Source organism: Gobio gobio (assembly GCF_949357685.1).
Source record: "Gobio gobio genome assembly, chromosome: 11".
NCBI classification, from domain to species: Eukaryota; Metazoa; Chordata; class Actinopteri; order Cypriniformes; family Gobionidae; genus Gobio; species Gobio gobio.
This window is the reverse complement of record NC_137104.1, coordinates 20,354,995-20,378,847: the sequence shown is the minus strand read 5'-3', so window position 1 is coordinate 20,378,847 and position 23,853 is coordinate 20,354,995. Positions and strand designations below refer to the sequence as shown.

The following is a 23,853-nucleotide window of genomic DNA, read 5'->3' as shown; positions in this document are numbered from 1 at the left end:
ACACACACACACACACACACACACACACACACACACACACACACACACACACACACACACACACACAAAAGCATTGCATTGAAAGCCATTGAATGAGCCTATAACAGAGTGAGTTTTATTTTTTTATTTTTGTCAAAATACAAAACAGTCACTCACACATACACAAACAAAGGAATTAAATGATCCAATAACTGGGCAATTAAAAAACAAAACAAAAAAAAAAGTAAAAAAATTGTTAAAACATTGGTTTACAGAGTTCAGCCTATATGCAGCCATTGAGTTCTATTGCCATCTACTGGCTATTGATATTTTAGCTTTAAAAATAAATTAATACCATCATAGATCATCAGATGTCACCAAAACGTCACCACATTTTTAGGTTTTGGCTCTCTGGACTTGCTGATATGTTTTTTTTTTTTTTTTTTTTACTGAAGTTAAAGAAATATTAAATAAAACATAAAAATAAGCATATTTTACATTAAAAAAATATGGTACATTTAGAGGTAAATAAATTCATTAATACCCCAAAAATGACAAAAAAGGCATACGTTGATAGAATTAATTTGATCAAAGATGGTGATATAACATTTATATAAAACCTTTTTCTGGAATCACACTTGTGACCTTCGTACCCAAATGTGTCCACGAGGGGTGTGCAACTATGCACAAGGCTTAATTTGGCTTGTTATTTTGCATTTTAGGCTTATTTTAAGCAGAAAGTATGTGTATTCTGCAAATGTTTGTTGCCAGTGTAACGTTAATTGTTTATATATAGTTAAGATGTGTGGCTGCACTCTGGGGTACTACGAACTTTTGGGGATATTGTGCAAAATAATCCCGCACCCTGTTGATGGCCTGTTATAAAGCACAAACAAACAGTAGTAGTTTAATTTAACCTGAATAGTTAATTAGTATGTTACTACTTTGAAATCGACAACGATGTCTGCTCTCTCGTCCAGGTTACGTTCTTCATGAAGTAGCGGCGCGCGACCACCAACAGAGTCAGCGTAGCCCGCAGCGCCATCTGTTGGTGAAAACACAATTGCTTCCTTGGCTTGAACCAGAGCAGACAGATGTATGTTGGTCGGGCTTTTTTGCAATGTATTTGCGGGTTGTTTTGAATGAGCTGTAAAAACGGGGACACCACACCAAAAACCAGGGCTAACTCCTGAACACGGGGACGTCTGGTCACCTTATCGTAAAGGTATGACTCGGCCGCGCGGACATTCAGTAAAACGAAATGCATGATTGAAAGTGCGAGGCATTGCTTTTTTTTGTTGTATACAACAAACGACAATTAAATAAACAAACAATTAATATCGAGTAACTTACATTTTTAGATTCAATATTTCCCCATTCCATCTCCTTGTTTTCGTCCCGTCGACGAAAATACTTCCAATCGACACCGCGGCAGAACCGTTGCAGGTCCCCAGCAACAACAGATCAAACTGATTGAATCGATTTAGTGAACGATTCAATGATTCTCCTATAACCCTTATTCAGTGCACTATTCGAAGGGACAGAAAAGAGTAACGTTAACAGAACAATTTTCACAGCTCATCAACAGACGTGCATTTTATTTATGTTAAGCTATTATTTATTTATTCAGTAGTTATATTTGCTGCTCCTTTAAGAGGTCAGTTTTGTATAATATTAAAGAAAAAAAAATATTGTAGGCTTAACAGTGCTTAATCATCAGCAGTATTTAAATTATCGGTAAAATAAAGTTAATCACATTTTGTTCTACCAGGGTTATTATACTGTAGTTAACTGAACACAGGTTTAAACACATATGCTAATTTATCTAATGGCTATTTATTCGTATATGAGATGTAGCACACAAAACGGGGAAAGAGCAATGACGAGAAACACTAAAACGCAATAAATTATGATTGTGAAAGTTCACACAAATCAAAAGGTCAAGATGACACGGTTTCAGTCTTCTAAGTGTCCAGCTTTTGGAGCTATACGAAATAAAATTAAGTCTCTATGGAGAAAAACAAAACAAAACAAACCGACTTCGGACCGGAGGACCGCATCACCAGAATACACAAATCATGAAGAATGACATGCGATATTATTTCCATGTCTACAACGTGCCGGGGATTTATGGCCAAAATAATTCTGAATATCAAACCCACTGTTCTACAGCAGTCACATATAAAACATGAATTTTTAACTATAACAATGGCCAAACCTTTTTTCACAATTCATGCACGTAAATTCACATCTTTGTGTTAGTCCTAGCCCTTTTTATTAGCCATTTGTTATCAACTTGTGTTTTTTCTCATTGGGTTTTATGAGCAGATCTCATGAAGTGCAAGCCCACCATCTAGTGGTAAAACACCAGTAACGGTTGAACACTACAATCCTATAGTTTTCAATAACATCTCAGTGTTGAGGTAGTAAAGCATGATTTAACATTTTAGCATGTAGTAAAACAACAATTAAGAGAGCAAAGAAAAAAACCGCAAGCAACTGCATGCGTGGTTTTAAGACGTTTATTTAAAAAATAAAATAGAAAAAAAAAATTACATAAAAATATTGAAGGAAAACAAAAACAATTCCTCCGTCTGACTTCTTGAATGCTTGGCCGCCACATTGAGGGCTTTCAGTATGAGGATTGAAAAGTTCAGGAGTGCTTTTGGCCACTGCGACATAACAGATGTCAGCAAAAAAAAAAAAGGGGGGGGGGGGGGGGGTTACATTTAAAATCCATCATCGATATTCAATGAGGAGTGTCACACTTTATCTAGCAGTACATCACCACAAAGGTCAAACCATTACAGAGTGAAATACCTTTCATCACACCTCAACAGATTCACTCGGGGGGGAAAAAATGGAGCCGTTTTCATTTAGACAAATCACCAATAAAGTAGGTCCTTATCATTTGAACCAAAGGAGGGGGAGAGTTGCCTCAATGTCTGACTCGTTTTGCAGAAGATGCTGGTTCTATCTAAAAGCAGAAACTGCTATTAGAATTACATTTGCCCTATTGCATTGATAGGCAGGCGAGTCAAGAGTTACAAGGACAATCCGTAGTCTCCGTATCAGATATGACTTTGTAAAACACGTCACGCAAGTCAAAGTCATTCAATACAGTCTGCAGGACATGGTTGTAGCGTTGGAACAGCAGTAAAATGTAGTCCGGTTGATCTCCAGGAGGACATGTTTTGCCTCGCAAAAACTCCAGACAAGACGTCCAGGTGTTTTTCCTCCATTAAAACAGACTGAACTTGCATACAGGAACTGTTCACATGTACCTTGATGCGTCGATCTCAGGCCTGGGTCCGTTAACGGTCACTCCAGTTTAGTTTCTTGACAAGATTTACAAGCAAACGACCGACATGAGGGACACAGGAAGAGAGATTTTCAAAACTCCACTTGCATAGTAACAATAACCTGTATGCCTGTGACGTTCTGAGCAACAGCAATACAGTTTTAGTGTGCCATATACAAACAGAAAAAAAAAAAAAAAAAATCAATACAATACAGTACAGGAATAGGTTATTACCAAAAAGGCATATATTAGCGCAAGTACCTGGCAATAAATGCACGTCAAGATTCCAGAAAGGAATCAAAATAAATTCCCTTTCTCCGCTAGTCTGATTCGGGTGCCCGTTCAGAAGTCGAACTAGGTCCGATTAGGGCACCTTGCATAAAGCTGCACTGATCCGGAGTCCGCTCGCACGTTCATTAGAGTTTCCCTAAAAGAATTCACATCTCACACTTACCTATAGCGATTTAAAAAGGACAGACACACATAAATGAAAGCGCATTCGGACCAAGAGCTCAAGCTTTTTTTTTTTTAGATTCTCAATCTGATAAACCCAAGTCCTACAGCCTCAATGCCACAACTACAACCTTGTAGACAAACGAACGAGACGAATAAAAGCAACAGCTGAGTTTCTGAAGCTCAATGTGGAAACAAAGTGAGAAATGGCGACACCTGTTGGCAAAGAGTGGAAAGCCTTTCTTCGAGATCTAAACTGGCTGCTTTAACTTGCTCTTGTCTAGGTGCAATTTATGCCGAGAAAAAGGGGAAGAGGGAATATAAACTCTCAAAGACAGTTTTAAAACAGACTTTTTCCCTTAAGGAGCCTGTCTGACAGGATCTGTAAACTATGAACAAAATTAAAAACATTACAAAAATAAAAACATTTTTTACAAAACAACAAACAAAAAAGGCTGGACACGAGAACAAAACAACCAAAAAAAAAATAAAATTAAATATGTTTCCAGAGTGAAGGAAAATAAAGAAATTAAGAAGTTATTGCACAAAAAAAGTAAAGGTTGCGTGATGTTATACAGTCAATACGGTGGGGTCTCTGGAAGCATCTTGAGTGCAGAATTTGAAGCCAGCATTACACACACACGCGCACACACACACACACACACGCACACACGCACACACTCATCACCTTTGAAACACACATCCTCACCTGATACAACAAGCAAACACTTGAAATCCACTGAATCTAATTCGTCCCACAAGTGAAGGGTGTCACGTTTAGACCAAAAATGTGAAGACAGGAAAACAAGGAGCATGAAACGCATACAAAAAAAAAGGAACGTTTCACCTGTCAACCTGGAAGTTGTGGAGTAGACGACTGAAAAAACAGTTCCTGTTCTCAAAGCTTCCTCAGGAAGATTGCACAGGTCAACAAAAAAACAGTCTCAACATATACATGCACAGATTCAGTGGCAGACTGAACTACTTAGCACCACCATCACCACAACTACTGAACGAGGAGCTGGGTTTCAAACGCTGGTCTCTCTATGCTCACACCATCAGTAGGAGGGCTAAATGAGTTCTCATCATTTTAAGATGGGACCAGAGGAAGCAAGTGGAGAGGGAGCGCTCCGAGGGGAGCATCGTCGGCTTTATCTGCTGACACTGGCCGGCAGACTGTCCCTCTTCCTGCGGCGCCAGGTGTTGCGGTTGTACTGAATGTGGCCTCGGCTGGAAAGGACGGGACTGTGCACCACGGCGGGATTGTGGAAGCCCTTCAGAGGGAACTTGGGACCTGTCTGCTGGAGATAAGACAAGAGAGGGCAACTTAGGAAAGCTAAAAAACTGGATTAAAAAAAAAAAAAAAAAAAACTACCATTGAAAAGTTCAGCAAGAACACATTAAATTACCTGTAAAGATACTGATAATGTTACAAAATATCTGTATTTCAAATAAATGCTGTTCTTGGCATGAACAAAATGTATCTAAATATTAAGCACCACAACTAGGGGTGTAACGGTACACAAAACTGACGGTTCGGTACGTACCTTGGCTTTGAAGTCACGGTTCGGTACAGCAGTTTTACAAAATTGCTTTTTATTTATTTTTATTAAACAGTAGTTTAGTGGAAAAAAAAAAAGTGTTATAATTTAATTAATTTAAGGACAGACAAAGTGTATTGAAGATATTGCTGTAAACTATATAGGGCGCCCTTACTTGCACATTAACATTAAACGGAGCCCAAACTATTAGCCTAAATTCAGTTGCTATTTATTTTTTAGATATAATAATCAACACTCAAATAACAGTACGCAAACATGTAAACTTCACATAAGGCAGTTTTTGCAATAACTTCTAAATCTAATTATGAAATAATTTTTTCTCCAATTCTTTGGTGAAATATAATCATTTATAGGCCTACACACTGTCTGTCATTTTCATGACAGGTTTATTTAAACATATGAAATAATCAAGACCTAACAGGTTAAGTAGAATATAATGAATATATAGGCTAATATAGAGCCTATATTTAGTGAAAGAGTTTATTTCTCTAGTGAATACAATTCTGTGGACACTGGATGACTGCCTGAGGTAAATGTGATGCTACATGACATTGTTTAGTTTACAAGCAGTTATATTGAGGTCTTTCCGCCATTGAAACACTGGTTGAGCGATTACACCACATATAATACGTGACAGTAAGTTGTAATGTATCCTCAACATACCTTCAGATGTTCATTCATGTTTATTCTTTAGGAAGAGATGATCGATCGCGTTCATGCACGCAGTCACACCACATTAAAGAGCGTCAAAACGGCAATTTATCGTTTGAATTCCGTGATAAAATGGACTGAATACTTAATATGTTGGTGTGGGAACTCGAATTGAAGTTTGTTCCGCGCTTAAAACAAGCCGACTGTGAACTGTTAAAGATTGTATTCGGAAACCGTACACGCGTGCACCAAACCGAAAGCCCTGTACCGAAATGGTTCGGTATGAATACGTGTACCGTTACACCCCTAACCTCAACTGTTTTCAACATTCATAAGAAATGTTTCTCGAGCAGCAAATCAGCATATTAGAATGATTTCTGAAGAAACATGATGTGACACTGAAGACTGGAGTGATGATGCTGAAAATTCAGCTTTGCCATCACAGCAATAAGCTACATTTAAAAATATATTCAAATAGAAAACATTTAAAAAATACTTTACAATATTACTGTATTTCTGATTAAATATAGCCTTGGCGAGCATGAAATGTTTTTCATTTTTATATTTTTAAAAAAAGCTAATACCTACCAAATGTTTGAAAGGGATTGGCACATTTAAAATAATTAAATATAAAACATGTGAATGATTTATGGAATTGTCAGATATGTGATCAGCTAAAGACAAACCAAACACAAATATTATTATAAAAAATTGTATCTATTATATATTTTTTGTAATTAGAGTATTTATTAATAATACCAAATAATTATAAATACGGTTGCCTTCATTTCTTTTCTTTCAAACTTTTATTTTGGCAGAAAACCAGACTTTACTCTATATTTTTATATAATTACATCACAACCATAGCGATTTTATGATCGCACTAAGCCACATCACATTCTTACAACCATGCATTGCCAAAATGACACAAAAAAAAAAAAAGGTTAAAAAAAAAATTACCGGGCAACTGGCAAGGCAACATGCTAAGGATGTCCTGCAGATGGCACTGCAAGCTCACGCACTGTTGTCAGAAGCAATCCGTGCATGGAATAAATATATTATAAATAAACTAAAACATGTTATGTTTTAAGTAATTAAAGTAATTGTTGGCCAATTGGCGATTTAAATCATCATACATTGCATGGCATTTTTAGTACAGCAGTATACTTATGAAAAGTGCTTAAGAAATGTATTTGACGTTTATAAATGTATAAACATTCAGAGCAAGTTATTACATTTATGAAAGATTACTTAAAATTAATCTTACTGAATACTTGATCTGATGCATTGATCTTACATTAACACCTAGATGGGAATTACATTTCTTAATTTTACTCCATCATGTCATTAAACTAGTCTTTGAAGTCTCGATGAAGGAGGGAAAGCTGGGCTCACTGTCAAGATACAGCCATGTAGAGGACAGCGCACGTGGGACAGCCTACCTTTGGATGGTGGGGACTGGGTAGAGGGCTGGGGGGAGCTGGGGGGGGCATGTGGAGGTATGGGGGTGGTCCATCTGCCATACACACCTGTCTGCCAGGTAGAGCGTGGAGAGAAAGATTGCCTGGGATTGAGACTCTCGTCTGGAGAAACAGAGAGAGAAGGGAAGTTGGAGCCAAGAACATGCCAGTGTTACCCAACCAACAGAGCATCACCATCACAATTAGCTACCAAACCAAAATCGTGCCTCACCTGGGTGGCCGGAGGCATGGTGAGTGCTGCCGTGATGCTGGCTTTGCCCGTGCCCATCTGAAACGCTGGTTGCAGGGGTCCCGGTGCCATAATCTGGAGAGGGAAGGGGGCTACAGGTGGAGCGACATACGGTGTGGAGTCAGAGTCCTGGAGGAGCAGAAGTCAGTTATGTGAGAGGGAATGACAAGGCTTATTAACCCTGTAAAGTCTGACATCTGAAATAATCAGAATTTTTCTTTTTTTAATAGACTTTTTTGTCTAAGGGTTCAACAAACCGTTTTATACTTTTGTTGAGTATCATATGATGGCTTAGGCTTTTATGCAGTGTAATATAGTGAGAATATGAAGCTCATAGTTGTGGAAAAAACACCAATTTTATTCAGAGCCCCAAACTGAGCAAAAATAAGCAATTTGGTGCAGTCGCTGATATTAATATGGGCAAAAATTTGCATGAAATTCTTATAGCTTGTAATGCAAATCAATGAGATCTTTATAACATTATAGCAAACTACTTACATAAAATGCATTTAGTATTGGAAAATAATGAAAACTGATATTAAGGTCTTAGTAAGATGATATATTTATATAGCTCTAATCTAAGCATTTAAATATGTGTGTATATAACAACACATGCAAACAAAGACTTATGTTGATTGATAATTTTATCAACTCTAGCTTCTATTGTGGGGTCAAAATATCTAATGCAATACGATACGATTGAGAGATGTACAAATAAACGTTCCTCAAAAGCCTGAAATATAATATTTGATGAGCTGCACAATTAATCGTTAAAACATCACAATCTCGATTCAAACAACCACATGATCCCATTCCTAAAATGACAATGCATCCGCTAGGTTTATTAAACCTTTGACTAGTATGATCACAGCGTACTAAGATTGTATCAATTACATTGTGACACCAGTAGGTGGCGACAAATGACTTAAATAAATTTATGATTGAATCATTCATTCAAGAGATTAGTTCAAAAATATTCATCCAGTAATGAAAAAGTCTTTGAATGAGACATTCAATCATTCAAACCAATTTTTTTTAAATAAGCAAAATTAAACATTTTTTAGATCAATTGCAGCAATTAAAAAAATAAATAAAAATAAACATTGCGATTCTCATTTTAACAAGATTTGTGCAGCCCTATTTTTAACACGTATATTTCAAAATTAATTTCTTTTTTAAAAAATAAATAAAACTAAATTGTTTCAGTCCAGTAAGTGATAATCTTGGAAGATTGCTATAGTATAATCTTACATTTCCTTATGTACTTACGTCCACCTTCAGTTCATTGTACATGTGTCTTTTTTCTGTGAAAGCTGAATTTTTATAATTATACTAAAAGCCCTTTTAGTTGCTAAAAGGTATAAACTATCAATCAGACGGCAGAAGGCCTGTAGTAGATTATGTATAACGGGTTTAAATTAATAATGCTGATCATTTAGAGGCCTAAATTTGGCATAAATACGACACAGTTGAGTAGGCTTTATAGGGTTAAAGTATGGACACATGAAGGATGATGCTTACGATATCGCTGCCTGACAGCGAGGATGCAGAAGAGGCAGAGGAGTGCTGTTGAGGGCTGGACAGGGACATGGGTGAGTCTGCGCTGTGAGGGGACACAGAGTCCCTCTGCTGCTGGTCCTCCACACCTACACCCAGCAGTGTGACCGTCTCCACCTGCTCCACTGAGTCTTTATGAGATGGACCTGCATGCAAAAGCCATCAAAACATCAGCCAAATCAAAGGTGGTTACATTCGAAACATGGCAGATACACTGCAGAGCAACTATCCGTCTGTCAAAGCAGAGAATTTCGACGGCCACGTAAATGTCACTGCGTTAACAAAATAATCTGCCAAGCTTCAATTTAATAAAACACATTAATCACAGTCAAAGTCATGAATAAGATGTGAGAAATGCTTTTGAGGACACTCTCACTTCTAGGGCACCTACAAAGTTACACTTCATCAGATAAAGTTTCAAATCCATTCATGTCAATGCACTTGCAAGGACAGAGGGCAAAATGAAAGGGTTTGCCAAAGTTACACTAGTATTACTGCAATCCAAAGTGCTGCAATGCACTCTAGCATAGTCAATTTTTGATCAATGAAATGTTATCCTTTTATTGGGCAAATGGTAGAGTTTTAATCTCCTTGAATTACTTTTGAAATAGAACTAGGAACTTTGGGGTGGTACTCGGTGTGTTTCGACCGCAGGAACCAGGGTCTAAATGAAGTTCCGGGTAAATATTTCCCCCTCCAAATATTTCGGCCCTGCTCCCGGGGTAGTACTTTTTCAAAGTTCGGGAACTTTCGGGGGTGGGACTTGGGCGCTGAACATGCTGATTGGTTGAACTTACGCAGCATTTTATTTCAACCGGCATTTTTAAAAGGCTTTTGCGAGGTTCGTTCGTTCTGCGTTCAGTAAATATCAGTCTTGCTCTTTTCTGTCTGATGGCGCGCGTTTGTCTCAGCCATCTCACGGTCAATGTCCGTAATAGCTGATAATAACATACGTTGTCTTATTTTAAATCTAGCTTTACGAGCTTTCAGAATACACTTTAGTATCAGTGCTCGTCTCTTTTCCGCCGTTTTGTTAATGACCTCTTTATTAAACCACTACATAACTACCAAAAGCAGCGCTGCTTAAATCTCCTCGTTATTCTTGCAGACAGGGAGGAGCAGCCGCGCGCAGTCCTACATCACCGGACTAATTTGCCTAATCTTTCCGGTACTTTAGACCGCAGTGGAAACGCAGACAGTAGCAGATCTGGGGGGAAAAGTTACTGGTACAAATCGTTCCGGCTAATTTCGGTGGAAACGCGGCTTTAGACCAACATTTTGGACAGTGGCTTCCACTAGCCTCAAAACGACTAGATTTAAAAGGAACACGCTGATTTTTTGGGACTTTAGCTTATTCACCGTATTCCCCAGAGTTAGATAAGTCCATACATACCATTCTCATCTCATAACTCTGTCTGACGCAGCCACCGACTGCATAGCATAAAGCATAAAGACTGGAAGTAAACAGCTCCATCTAGCCTACTGCTCAATAGGTGACAAAATAACGCCAACATTTTCCTATTTACATGTTGTGATGTGTATAGTTACATCGTGTACTAAGACCGACGGAAAATGAAAAGTTGCGATTTTCTAGACCGATATGGCTAGGAACTATACTCTCATTCCTGCGTAATAATCAAGGAACTTTGGTACAGCAGGCGGATTAATATTATGCAACGCCTGAAAATAGGCTAACTTCCGTCAACATAACCAACGTGACAACCTGCTTGCACAGAGAGCGTGCTGGGGACTATTTTCAGGCGCTGTGTAATATCATTGCGCCGCTGCACCCATGGCACGGCAGCAAAGTTCCTTGATTATCATTGATTAGAATGGTATGTATGGACTTATCTAACTCTGGGGGATATGGTGAATAAGCTAAAGTCCCAAAAACGTGACGTGTTCCTTTAAAATAAGACAAAACAAGCAATAAAATAAGCCAAAAAGAATAAACATCAAGGTAGTTCTTATTTTATTTCACACCCTTTGTTTCATCTTTGAAGAGGCAGGATTCCCCGGGCTAAAAAAAGTATGTTAGGGATCCTAATTTAAAAAGATTTTCTAGACCTTGAAATGTCACTTTTATAAAGAATACACTTTTTTTTCTAGTCATGCTAAGCTAAAAATATAGAAATTGAGTAAAAATTATTTAAAAAACTTCTTATCCAGTACATCACAAACGTCTGAAGTAGTCATCTAATTTCATTGGTTAAAAAGAGTGGGATCCCTGAAGAACATTCAGCTCTTAAAACTTTTGAACTTCAAACTGTAAATTAATTACTTAGGTTACTTATTTTAATCTATGGACACTGCTAGTTTCTGCAAATTTATGAATGGATAACTCCAGGATATCAGTGACAATCTATAATGCCTTATCAATGAGAACTTAATGTATAATTAAAACATTAAAAAAAACCCATAATAGATCAAATTCATCTAATATCTGCAGTTAGAAGATAACGAAGAATTTCTCAGAATATGAGACATACCTGGATTCCTCTCTATGCGGGAGTTGTGTCTGCCACCCCACTTCTTTATGATCCACTCCCTGTAGTCAATGACTTCCTGGGTGACTTTAATAATGCGGCCCAAAGTGCTGAGGGGACAAGATAAATGACAAATGAAATAAAACTGAATGTTTGAAAGGATTAGGGTGAAATGTCTGTATGTGCATGAGAGTTGTACCTGTCACTGTCTTTGTTGGGGTAAGAACGTGCAAGAGGTGAGACGGCGTGACCGAGTATTATATACGCATAGTCAAAAGCCTCCTTCACCTGCATGGCACCATAAGAGCTTCTGCCCACATCATTACCTGAGCAGTCACACAAAGAAAAGGAAAACAAGTAAATATACAATAAAATAAAATACAGTTTTTTTTTTTATAGTGAACCAAACAGCTTGCAGTAAATGGTTTTTCACGCATTTACGAGAAATTCAGTAATGCCTAAATGCAAATAACAACAAGACAGAACATCTCATTTTCTCAAGCAATTCCTAAAGAGTCACATCAATGACAACATTGCACCTGAAGCATGCCAATGATTTCTTAAAGTCTGTCCTAAAATGTAGGCAGCTGCCTTTTGAGAGATACTTTCTTTTGGCCAAATTCAAGGATTCAAAGAGAAGGCAATACAACAATTTGTATTGAGTATTGTTTTTGAATAGTACAACAACAACAACGTATTGAGGGAAGCATGGTGACCACGTAAAATCCAAAACAATACAAGTTGAGAGAATTTACATTTCATTGCATTACATAAAAGTACACAAATATTGGGTGATAGAATTTAATTTGTTTAAACAATTTTTATGTGCCATGTATTTTTATTATGGGTGTGAATCTTTGGGTAGACAGTGAATCAATTCGATTTACAATTCTATTTTTTATTCACAGATTTTTTTTATTCAATTCAGGAATGATTTTTCAAATGCAGAATACTATTGAATTGATTAACGATCGATTTATTGTTCCAAGTAACTTGAGGGTAAACTTTAAATACATGTACATACAGGTTACTTGGAATATAACAGTGCAAGAATGCAGAGTGAAGATCTGAGCGTAGTAAGATTTTAAGTTTTCTTGGCCTAGAAAACATTTTTTAAAAACATTTCCTGGTTTTCCATAAAGTAATCCAAGTATCAGGGCTGGTTTAAAAAAAAAAGGGATAGTTCACCCAAAAATGTTTACCCCATGATTTACTCACCCTCAAGCTATCCTAGGTGTATATGACATTCTTCTGTCAGACGAATACAATCAGAGTTATATTAAAAAAGTCCTGGCTAATCCAAGCATTATAATGACAGTGAATGGCAGCCCAAAATGTGCTTGCACCCATTATAAAAGTAATCCACATGGCTCTGGGGGGTTAATAAAGGCCTTCTGAAGCCAAGCGATGCAATTGTGTAAGAAAAATATTCACTGCCATTATAATGCTTGAATTAGCCAGGACATTTTTTTAATAGAGCTCTGATTGTATTTGTCTGAAAGAAGAATGTCACATACACCTAGAATGGCTTGAGGGTGAGTAAATCATGGGATAATTTTCATTTTTGGGTAAACTATCCCTTTAAGGTGTTACCTTAGCAACATGCTAAGGCCAAACTCTATTGAAATCAATTGTGAGATTAGTCTGAGTGCTTCATGTGATAAATTAGTCAAACTGGTCACTTATGAGGTTCCATTTCAGTTAGGATGCTGCCACAGAAGGTAGTAGGCAGCAAGAAGCGCACTAGGTTTTGCATTAATGGAGCAATTTTTTAAAGAAATAGCTTCTAATTGTACCTGGAAGAAGAGGGTCCTCAATACACAGCATGGAAGGTCTGTAGCCATTACTCATGGCCTTCATGATGTCCTCTTTAGCCATGTAAGCACCACCGTTCTTTATCCTGATGCCTGTCTTCAGGTAGTTGAAATGTCTTCCATACAGCTCAAAGAACTCGATGAGCAGAATGCCAAGGTTCATGTTGGGATTTCTGGCATCAATTCTTGGGTGTAACTGCGGGTGTAAACCAAAAATCAGCAGGCAAGTCAAGACAGTCTCTTTATTTGTTTTGTACAGTCATTAAATGAGTGTGGCTGACGTAGTAAAACAAAGGTAATAAAATATGCTTGACAATGACAGATCTCTAAATGAGACAAGAAAAGGTTATTATTGATGTGAGAAATTGTGGTTCGCCTGAATGTCGAAAAAGTTATGCTTGAGAACTAGACTGGCTGCTAATGTTGCACCTGTAAGAAGCTGATGACCATCAGTATGAGACTGTAGGAGCTGATTCCCCCTGTGAAAACTTCATTGAGGTCTCGCTGTAGCAGGAACTGTTTCAGCACGAAGATTAAATAAGGCAGCACGGTATACTTCTGTGTGGGAGAAAAGAAGATATTTTAGAATTTAAAACTTTTAAAAAAAGACTCCTTTATACCAGGCATTAAGAAGCAACTCAAAAGCGACTGTGACCACTTGAGATGAGTTTCATCGTACATTTTTTTAATGAAAGGGTCGAAAACAGTGTCATTACATGTTGACGTCAGGATTATTGGAGGCGTTTCTGTGAAGTCTTGCACTGAAAATGCATATGCGGCTGTCTTTCACTGGAGAGAACATCCAGCTGTTCAGTAGGAGCAGAAATATTTACATGAGGTAAAGTGTTATGATAACTAGAGATGGCCAATAAATCTTACATTCCTCCACGTAAGATTGAGATCATAAAGTCTTTGGGTTGCATTCACTAATGATGCGTAATTGATAGTATTCTCATTACTCCTCCCCAGAGGGTGTATGGCAGCCCTATGAACCATGCATAGAAAAATTATTACATTTGGCATATTTATTGGGATGGTTTTGAATAGAAACCAAGGGGTCTCTGGGACCACCTTTATATATGCACCAGCAGTTTAAAGAGTCACTTTTCTTTTGTCCTAGAAACAATTTTTAGTACACCTGATTACTCTCCTCATGCTAATCACATGCAATATCTTACATCAAGACACATTACAGTAGTCACCAATTTGAAACGTATTGTATTCTGTTTTTTCACCACTCCTTTGGCTCAGACGATCACTGGACCAAGCCGCACAGAAATGACTGAAGACAATTTTTTGATATTCCTTTTTGTTCAAAAGTTATGATGGGAAGTTAACACCGTTGGCCCAAAATTAGATTAGATGCTATATTTCGGCAATACTTAGATCTACCAAAGAGAAACTTGGTACACTTCATCAGCACATAATCTGTAGGTGGTGCTGTTCCCAAATTTCGCATGTGCCTTCAGGTCATGAGATAATTATAATTTAAGTCTTTTCGTTTATACATTTTTAAAAGAATTGGTCAGAAAATCATTATTTCTACGGATTGCCTGGGTCATGCTGAATCTGCTGATATTTTTGCCAGGATCGGATGAACCACCTGTCTGCCATTTTGAAATGTGCGCAGAATTTGCTTCTCAATACTCAAATTGATTCTTCCTCGTTTCCCCCAGCCCATGTCCCGGAAACCGATCGAATTCAGCCATCTTGAAGGACATCTCAATTCTCTAATTGCTCTACAAGGAGGAGAGGAATGAGGGGTGAGGAAGCTTCCTGAGGAGTAATGAGCAAGGATACAAAAGGTGTATCCCTCCCCTCACATCCTAAGGAGGTGGAACTAAAGTGCAAGGAAACGAGGATGCACAAATAAGGATGTTTCTCAATAGAGAGTATGCATGTGACGTCACCGTCGGCCGGAGTGACTGCGGTTACGGCCACGGAGTTGCAAAAAGACAGAGGCAGAATTGGTTTTCAGCGTGAATGCAGTGAAAAACAAAACGAAGCCTAGCTGTGGGGGGGGGACATCCCCCATGGACATCCCGGTGCCCCCCTCGAGACCGAGGGAGACGGACTTGATAATAGATCAACTGCCTGCAGGGAAAAGCTGCCTATAACTGCAGGTCTAAGATCGGTTTTCTTCGTAATAATAGCATATTATTAGCAGAAAAAGAGTTGGCAAATTTGCGCTTGTCAATTTCCAACGCGTTTTCGCTTCGGTGAGTAATGCAGCCAAATCAGACATGTTTGTTGATATCTTGAACGCAATGGCCAATCACAGGTATTTATGTTTAACTCCACTCACCACTCAAGTTTTTTTCCAGTGCTGAGTTCTGCATGTGCGCTTATCCTCTCTAAGTGTAGACATTATGTAAATAAGAGATTCATTGTGTAGTCAGCTTCACTGATTAATATAATGGAACTTTGTGATATTGCGTTCTTTGAATGAGTGACAGCTTTTAGAGATTATAAATGGAGCGTTCTTTGAATGAGTGACAGCTTTTAGAGATTATAAATGGAGCGTTCTTTGCGCGCTGTCTAGGCAATAATAAAATAAAATAAATGTATAGGCCTAATGGATCACTGGATCTTTGATAAATTCTAAGGAACACTATATAGAGTCCAACCTTTAGTTTAAACTGATAACTGTTTGTTTTACTCGTGTTCTCTCCTATTAAATCCAGTCATGAAGCAGCTCTTCTGCCACTCATTCCCAGCGGAGGGGGCGGGTTCCGGTGGGAAAGTGACATCGATGCATACCCTCTATACTTAAATTGATGCTTCCTTGTTTCCTCGCTCCTACGTCCTCCAGCCCATGACCCAGAAACCGATTGTACTCAGCCATCTTGAAGCATATCTCAATTTTCTAATTTCACCCCAAGGAGGCGAGACACAAGGAGTGAGGAAGCTTCCTGGGGAGGCATGAGCGAGGATAAACAAGTGCTTCTTTCCTCCTGCATCCTATAACGGTGGAGCTAAGACGCGAGGAAAGGAAACAAGAAATGAGAAGCACCCATAATGGACAGCATGTCCTTAACGTGCCTAAAAACCTTGAAGACAGTGCCACCTAGTGTTCAGAAAATAAAGCAAAAAAACTAAATCTCTCAATGCCTTCCTTGGTTTATGTGAATTCCAACATCTTACTTGTCATTTTCCAACATTGGTCACCCGTCATGTGGATGTATATGAAAAACAGTTTTTCCACTAATGCCACAAATTAAAACAGGCATACGTTGCATATGAATACAAAACACGCTTGACGTGCTTACTTTATTTGTTGTACTTGCAGTGCCTTTGGTGTTTGGCCCAGAATTGCTGCTTGCAGCTATATTCGCCTTATATTTTTGTTCAATTTATGAGGGTGCTGTAAATTGAATCGTCATATATTCTATTGCAACTGTACAATACTATCGTATATTCTATGGTAAGGACAAATCTCCTCTTAAGGTTGCACAGTTACGAGCTATGAAGATGATCTGCGCTCACAGAGGACTATATCAGGTATGCACATGGAAATTAACCTAGCAAAAGAGCATTAAGGCAGGAGGTCATCTCCTTATTCAAACATCTGCTTTGAAAGCTTGCTGACAGATGTTAAAGTTATGCTTCACCCTCCTCCTCCTTCCTTTAGTCAAACACTGAAATTATAAGCCTGACATGAAATCAGCAAACAAGGAGTAACTCTAGGACAACTAGAACATGTACATACAAGCAGGGTCCAAAAAATTTACTTCTTGCCATTAGCAGGTATGGCATGATAGTATATCACATAAATCTGGCTTTTTGATAAACAGCATCACAAAATTAATTAAAACGATTCAGAAAAAAAATAATAATAATTTGACTGTAGCCAAACTGTCATTTTTCTACTACCACTTAAGTTGTAAGGGACAAGCAACAGTCAAGCTTTTTGAATGAATCTAGACAAATTACTTTTAGAAATAAAATTGAGTAAACTTACATTTACACAGAATTTACAATGATAGTAAATGAAGTCACGCTGTAAACACACTATTGTCTGTTACACTTTGACATACACTCGTCTTTTTGCAAATTAGTCAATTAAAATAAAAATGTACTGCAAAAATGTACTGTTAAAAAAAAAAAGTCATAAGAAAAACAAACAAAAAAAGCAAAATTGCTTTATGAACAGTAAATCAGCAAGCAATAAAAAGAGATTTACATGCCATTAGTGAAAGTAATTTGGACTGGTCCTTTAAATTTAGTAATTTATCCAAATTCTATATACTAAAGCTAAAACAAACAAAGGCAAAAATGAACACTTACGAATATAAGTAAACCAGCAAACAATATTCAGATGCACTCACTCCTGGGACTATATATAGATATATGCTAAACATTACCTTCACATATTCTTTGATGAAGCTAGCAGCTTTGATGCCCGTCTCCACGTTGAAACTGATGTCTACTTTCACCTCGGTCTCCTGATCTGTCAGCTTAATGATTGGTACCTTCAAAATTCAAAGATATATATAAAATTATAAATGTGCAGAGAAACCCCCCAAATGTGTTACAAAAAAGCAACAACCTGTGCATACGAAACCATTAAACAGAGTTGAGCAAATGTTAAAAATCAACAGTAGAGGGAAAAATACATACTGTAGCTTTGTCGAGAACTTTGATGGAATAGGGTTCTGCCACACTGTGCTTTCTGAGGGCCTGCTCCAACTGCTGCAGGGGAGGTTTCTCCCATTTCCCAAACACCACCAGGTCAATGTCACTACAGTATAAAGAATCAGCCAGATTCTTTCATATAGCTCTACATATAAATACCTTGCAATTTCGGGTTAGGCAATTTGTTAAAATCAACACTTTTCAATAAGCCAAAGGGAGGCCCAGATCTCCAGATGAAAACAAAACCACATTACAGCAAAGTGTTTTTGCTGTTAAATAAACTCACATTCATTGTTTTCTCAGTAGTGTTCAACCAAATACATGGGGCCTAATGACTTAACGCAAGGAAAATCTTTCAGGTTTCAGAGACATACAAACCAAACCCAATTTTGGGACTGAACAGGTTTAATAAAGCTACAGACACATTGAGAGTAAACAAATTGCAATTGATCGTAAAATGTCTGTTCAGTTACTAAAAGAAAGCTCAGAGCCACACACAAAAAAAGGCTAGCACGCTATGATTGTGATGCACATGTTCACATCTCATTCTGTGAGAGTCATCTTACTGAGAATAGTGTTATGACTGTACCGCAAACGACAGATCATAAGAGCAAGATTATGTGTGTTGACAACTGCTTAGTGTTAATGTGCAAGATCAAACACACTGCTGCACATGTTCATTTACCTGGTTGGGAGAAAGAGTCCAGTGCTAAAGCTGCCAAAAATCTGGACCTAAGTACATAAAAGAAAAAACAATTACATTTGTATATTTGAACTTCTAATTTATTATGCCAATTGCCCAATTTGTTATATACATCAGCTGTCAAGCTTGCTTACATCAGCGGTTGGCCACAACTCCTTGATGACCGACTCTATCCTGTCCACCACCTCTTGTCTCATGGTGGCCTCCTCAGGACGAGGAGACATGAAATTGTAAAAGTCCAGGATTTCTTCATGCAACCTTGGAAAAATTAAGGAAGGAAATTAGGGAAATGCAGTTGGTTCAATTTAAAAAGCCATTCATGCAGATCTATCACAAACAAATCATGAAGCAAGAATCTTGATTTAAAAAAATATATAAGTATACAATAAGTATACTTGAGCCAGAGGGCTAAGAACTTGATTGGTTAAAAGTTAACCAACAGGCGTCATTTTTAGCAAACTCACATTCAGATCCGACTCCATTTTGGTATTGAAACGGCCACGTTTCACAATCCAATCAATTCCCGATGGATAAAAATCAACTGCCAGAAGTATTTAATGTTTGCAACATGGAAAAGATACCCCAGTACAATATAATAGAGTAAACATTATGATGTGCAGACAAATTAATTTGTAAATTCAAAACCCATTATGTAGGCTAGGTAAACCCTAATCATTGAAATTATTAACCATACAGAGAAAATGAGCAATAGAATGTTGAGATGCAAAATGGATTGCTGTGGTTAATTAAAATGGGTTGTATAATAACTTGATTTATGAACCTTTACATTTGGTCCCCTTAATGAAGAATAATATTTGGTGAGCTGACTAGATTTTGATAAGGTCTTTGTTTTAAAACATTTTTAAATTCTCATACACAGTCATATTCAACACCTGTAGTCTGTCCTAAACCAACGTCTCTGCATTTAAACTTTAAGCTAACTTACAGAATTGAGAGTTCTTAATTCCTCAGAATGAACGCAAGTGAAATAAACAACAAAACAAACTTAATAAAAAAAAAAACAAAGACGGTTACCAATTTTAAAACGCAGCCTATACCTAAACAGCATTTTGTACATATGATAGACAGAAATGCTATCTAGGACTAGATAAGCCACTCACAAGGTTGAAAACACAGTCAGTGTCTCATTTAGTTCCAGATTCTTTCGTGGAAAAATTCCAGAGGTCTCCAACCATCCGTCGTAAATATAACAAGTTTATGCAACAGATTCATCCCTTCTTATACAAGCCTACAATTGCTGGGTTGCTAAAGACTTAGTGCACTGTAATAAGTGCCCAGGGCTATACTCATAAATCAGCAGACACTAAAATATGAATCCAGCCAACAGCCAACATAAATAGACAGATGACAATAAATGAAAGAAGAAAAAAAAAGAAAAGAAATTAAAAGTAGGGCTACACAATACTGGATAAATTAAGAATCACGATTCTCCCACGATTCTGAACAGACAACTAAACAAAATAGCCGATACTAGAGGTTCTGACAAAATATTAACTGGTGCAGTCTATTTAAAGTATTTAATTTGAGTGAATTACTTTAATTGGTTTGAATGACTCACTCATAAAGACTTGTTTCATTACTGGATGAATCAGCATTTTTGAACAAATCTCTTGAATTAATGATTCAATGACTCATTCATAAATACTTCACTTGTTTCATAACTGGATGAATCAGCATTTTTGAACAAATCTCTTGAATTAACGATTCAAAGACAAATAAATTTTTAGCAGTCACTTGTAACAATGTTATCGATACAATCATTATTTAAAGCACCAAGTTACTTTCAAAAGGTGATTTGCACTATTTTGATCGCTACCGTTGACATCAGTGTCGAGCTATAAACTTTTACAGTTACTTTTACAGTCCTGTTCTTCATGTACATACTATGTACTTAGTATAGCAAGTACAATAACTGGGTTATAACTAAGTACTAACCCTGAACTCATATTACCAGTACTTTCATGGGTAACACTGGAAATACATGTACGGTAAATCAAAGTCTAACCTAAACTTTCATCCAAGTACTTCTGTGATAAATGTCAATTAGGGCTTGGCAATACAAAAAAGAAAAGAAATGTCAACACTATTTCTTTCAATTTTAAAGGCAGATTTTAGCTCCTGAGTGAAAGTTGTAAAAACCGGACATAGTTTTCACGTGACATCACAATGTTATAGGAACGTCCACCCGGAGGGCAAAACAAGATTTTCCTCAGCTGCCCGACAGTCATTTTTACCAGGTTTGTAGTAAGCACTAATGTAGTAAGACAGTGACATTAAAAGACAAAATTCAATACACCTTATTGATGATGCATACCTTGTACAAGCAGATGAACAGGCAAGCAAGAGGTTTCTTGTTAAGCGTTTTTTCCCATTGAAAAACAATTTTATAAAGAAAACGCATTGAAATATACTATACACCTACAATATTCAGGGTTTATCTGCTCGCCTGTATATATAGTAAGCATCATCAAAAGGTGTAAACTGAATGTGATCTTTTGATATCACTGATTTGGTACATTAAGGCACTTTAAGGGTGGGTTATTGCACCATTAAGGATTAAGCATCTCCTTAGCCTGGTGTCGGTTCCCCCTCCGCATATGCTGCTTGACCAGTTGGGGTCCTCTGATGATGCATTATGTTTACTGTTATTACCTTTTCAATTCATAATATTTAAAGAGCCACGTTTGCCAGTTGTGCCACCTGACATTTGAGAATATACAAATTGCAGGACAAAAGTTTTTCAATTATCTCAACAGATTTACAACTACTGATATCTATAAAATTTGTTTATACAAAAGGTTTCAAACCTAAAATGATGCCATAGCATTTCATTTTAATTCGTTTTTTTTATTAAGACAAATTTTAAATGGTTTTCTTAGTTTGTTCATTTGTTTAGATGGTTGAACCACCTGACATTTAAGATAACAAAACAAACTAATATGCATTTAAATGTACTAAAACTGAATGCAAATTAAATATGTTTAATAGAATAAAGTGCGATATGTCCTGAATTTATCAAATTATCTTAAAATGAAAATGCACTTGGACACAAAAATATGCACATCATGTCATTGACCTATATATATATATATATATATATATATATATATATATATATATATATATATATATATATAATATACATACACACACACTTTAACTTTTCTGTCTCTTCGTTTGTGTAATTTCTCAAACGAGAACAATCGCGATTATAATTTGAGCAAAAAAAAATAAATTACCCATTATCGTGCAGCCTTGTTTGTAGCAACCTAAAGTTTCAAAATGCCTATTAGTTTTAAGCCTTATTAATAAATATGTTTAGTGTAATTTGATTTGATCTGCTATGCTCAAGTGCATTAAATGTAATTAGCTTAAATAAAATGTACATATATGGGTCTTAGTTCATGCGAATCATTGAGTGTCGACTCGAAAAGTCACTCCGATTGATTCAATCCGATTCGAGAATGAATCGTACAGACCGGAAAAGGTCCGACTCAAAAGAACGATTCGTTGACAAATATAGGACATCCGCTAGCCTACTACACGTAAACTGCTAATACACGCACACATTCCACAAGTGACCCAACCCACAGACCGCCGCAGCGGCTCCTAACCAAACCCAGGACACACGGCTAGCGTGCTAATGCTAAAGTCCCGGTCCAACACGTCAAAAAAAGGCCCAGTGACACTTTATCACACACAAAACGCCACAGAAAAACAGCGTAACATTATAACGAGCCATCCCGAGCGCTGCTGCTGTTATAAATCAAGCTCATCTCACCCGTCAACCCCTGGGTTATATTTCCTCGTCTTCCACGGCGTACCGGAGTTCTCATAATTGCCGTTAGTCCAGTTAGAGAGCAAGTAGTTTATCCCATAGGTGCTGGCCTTATTATCGCTTTTCCTCCGGCCCGGGTGATGGTGGTGGTAATGGTGGTTGTGAATCGCTGCCGGATGGGACGGGTGGCGCTTCATGCAACTCTGCTGCTGCTGCTGCTCTTGATGGAAATGCCGTAGATGAGGATGAGGAGGATGATGATGATGGTTGACATTATTCAGCACGTTTTCGCTGCAAGTAAAAAATGGATGGCCCTTGTTCATATTCCCAGCAATCACATTAGGGCTTGTAGTCCTTATTTTAGAGCAGCTGGACGCCAAATCCGCCACCGAGCAGGTCTTGTGGGTCATTTCGCCGTCTCCCGTGTTTCCATTTAACGGATGAGCCACAGAGCCGCTGCCCGGGATCGCAGTGCCGTTGTTTTTAATGTTAGTGCTGTTATTTGCATTGGGCGCTACAGTCTTATAAACGTCAAACGCAGGAGAATTGACACAGAGGTTGTTGTGGTGATGGTGGTTCTGGTGCTGACCTGTGTTAGTCCGGTTTACCTGAGACGTTTCCCACACACGCATCCATAAAGCGTTCGCAGGACCTTTCTGTTCCGGCTGAATCCAAGCGACCCTCGGATCCATTCAACTTGTCGTTCTAACAGCCCTGTCAAACAAACAAACGCCTTTCCCCCCTGTTCAGCGGATAAGTTTGAGTGCGGACTGCGAGAATGTGCCTGTAAACTGGGTTACGCGAAACGACAGGGAAAATAACGACGTGCCAAACGCCACAGCCGACCAACGGGAATCAATTAGTGGCCCTTTTCCCCCGCTAGCTATAAACTGTTAGCTAAACTATACAGTGTTTCCAATATGGCGTATTCCCTTGAACCCCGAAATCCAGTACGCATGTGTAGGATTTAAACCATCGGAGCAGCACACACCCCCAGACTCCACACCGAGCAGGCGCAATCGGAGCAACCCCACCCTTCTAACCGGCATCAAAGCGAGGACACATTTGAATTTACAACCCAGGCTAAAAATCAATATTCACCACGACGCGATATAACTATACGCAGCGCGTGCTCAGTGAGCAGTGACGGCAGCTTCATGATTATAATGGCCGCGTTCTTGTTGATTTGCACAGTTAAAAAAA

The 23,853-nt window shown here is 37.9% G+C and overlaps 1 protein-coding gene across 2 annotated transcripts; it reads right to left on the bottom strand.

Moving 5' to 3' along the window:
- Positions 1-2,486: 2,486 nt before the first annotated feature.
- tent4a (terminal nucleotidyltransferase 4A) lies at positions 2,487-23,652 on the bottom strand. Of its 2 annotated transcripts, none has more exons than XM_079829413.1 (13): positions 22,654-23,652; positions 18,986-19,109; positions 18,834-18,880; positions 18,134-18,254; positions 17,878-17,985; positions 13,943-14,071; positions 13,496-13,709; positions 11,899-12,025; positions 11,703-11,809; positions 9,178-9,359; positions 7,639-7,785; positions 7,389-7,529; positions 2,487-5,034 (listed from the first exon to the last, which is right to left on the bottom strand). In XM_079829413.1, the coding sequence occupies exons 1-13, from the start codon at positions 23,340-23,342 to the stop codon at positions 4,885-4,887; spliced, it is 2,286 nt and encodes a 761-aa protein (XP_079685539.1). In that variant the 5' UTR covers positions 23,343-23,652; the 3' UTR covers positions 2,487-4,884. The 2 variants fall into 2 exon arrangements, with proteins under 2 accessions (XP_079685539.1, XP_079685540.1); XM_079829414.1 differs by having other exon boundaries at positions 2,495-5,031.
- Positions 23,653-23,853: the final 201 nt, after the last annotated feature.

Bases quoted from the DNA above. Each gene is read 5' to 3' on its own strand.
- tent4a (XM_079829413.1), bottom strand. From the start codon at position 23,342: ATGGATCCGAGGGTCGCTTGGATTCAGCCGGAACAGAAAGGTCCTGCG. The intron at 12,026-13,495 runs GTACAATTAGAA...GTGACTGCTCAG, and splicing joins TGAGGACCCTCTTCTTCCAG to GTAATGATGTGGGCAGAAGC. The intron at 5,035-7,388 runs GTAGGCTGTCCC...TCTTATCTCCAG, and splicing joins CCAGTCCCCACCATCCAAAG to CAGACAGGTCCCAAGTTCCC.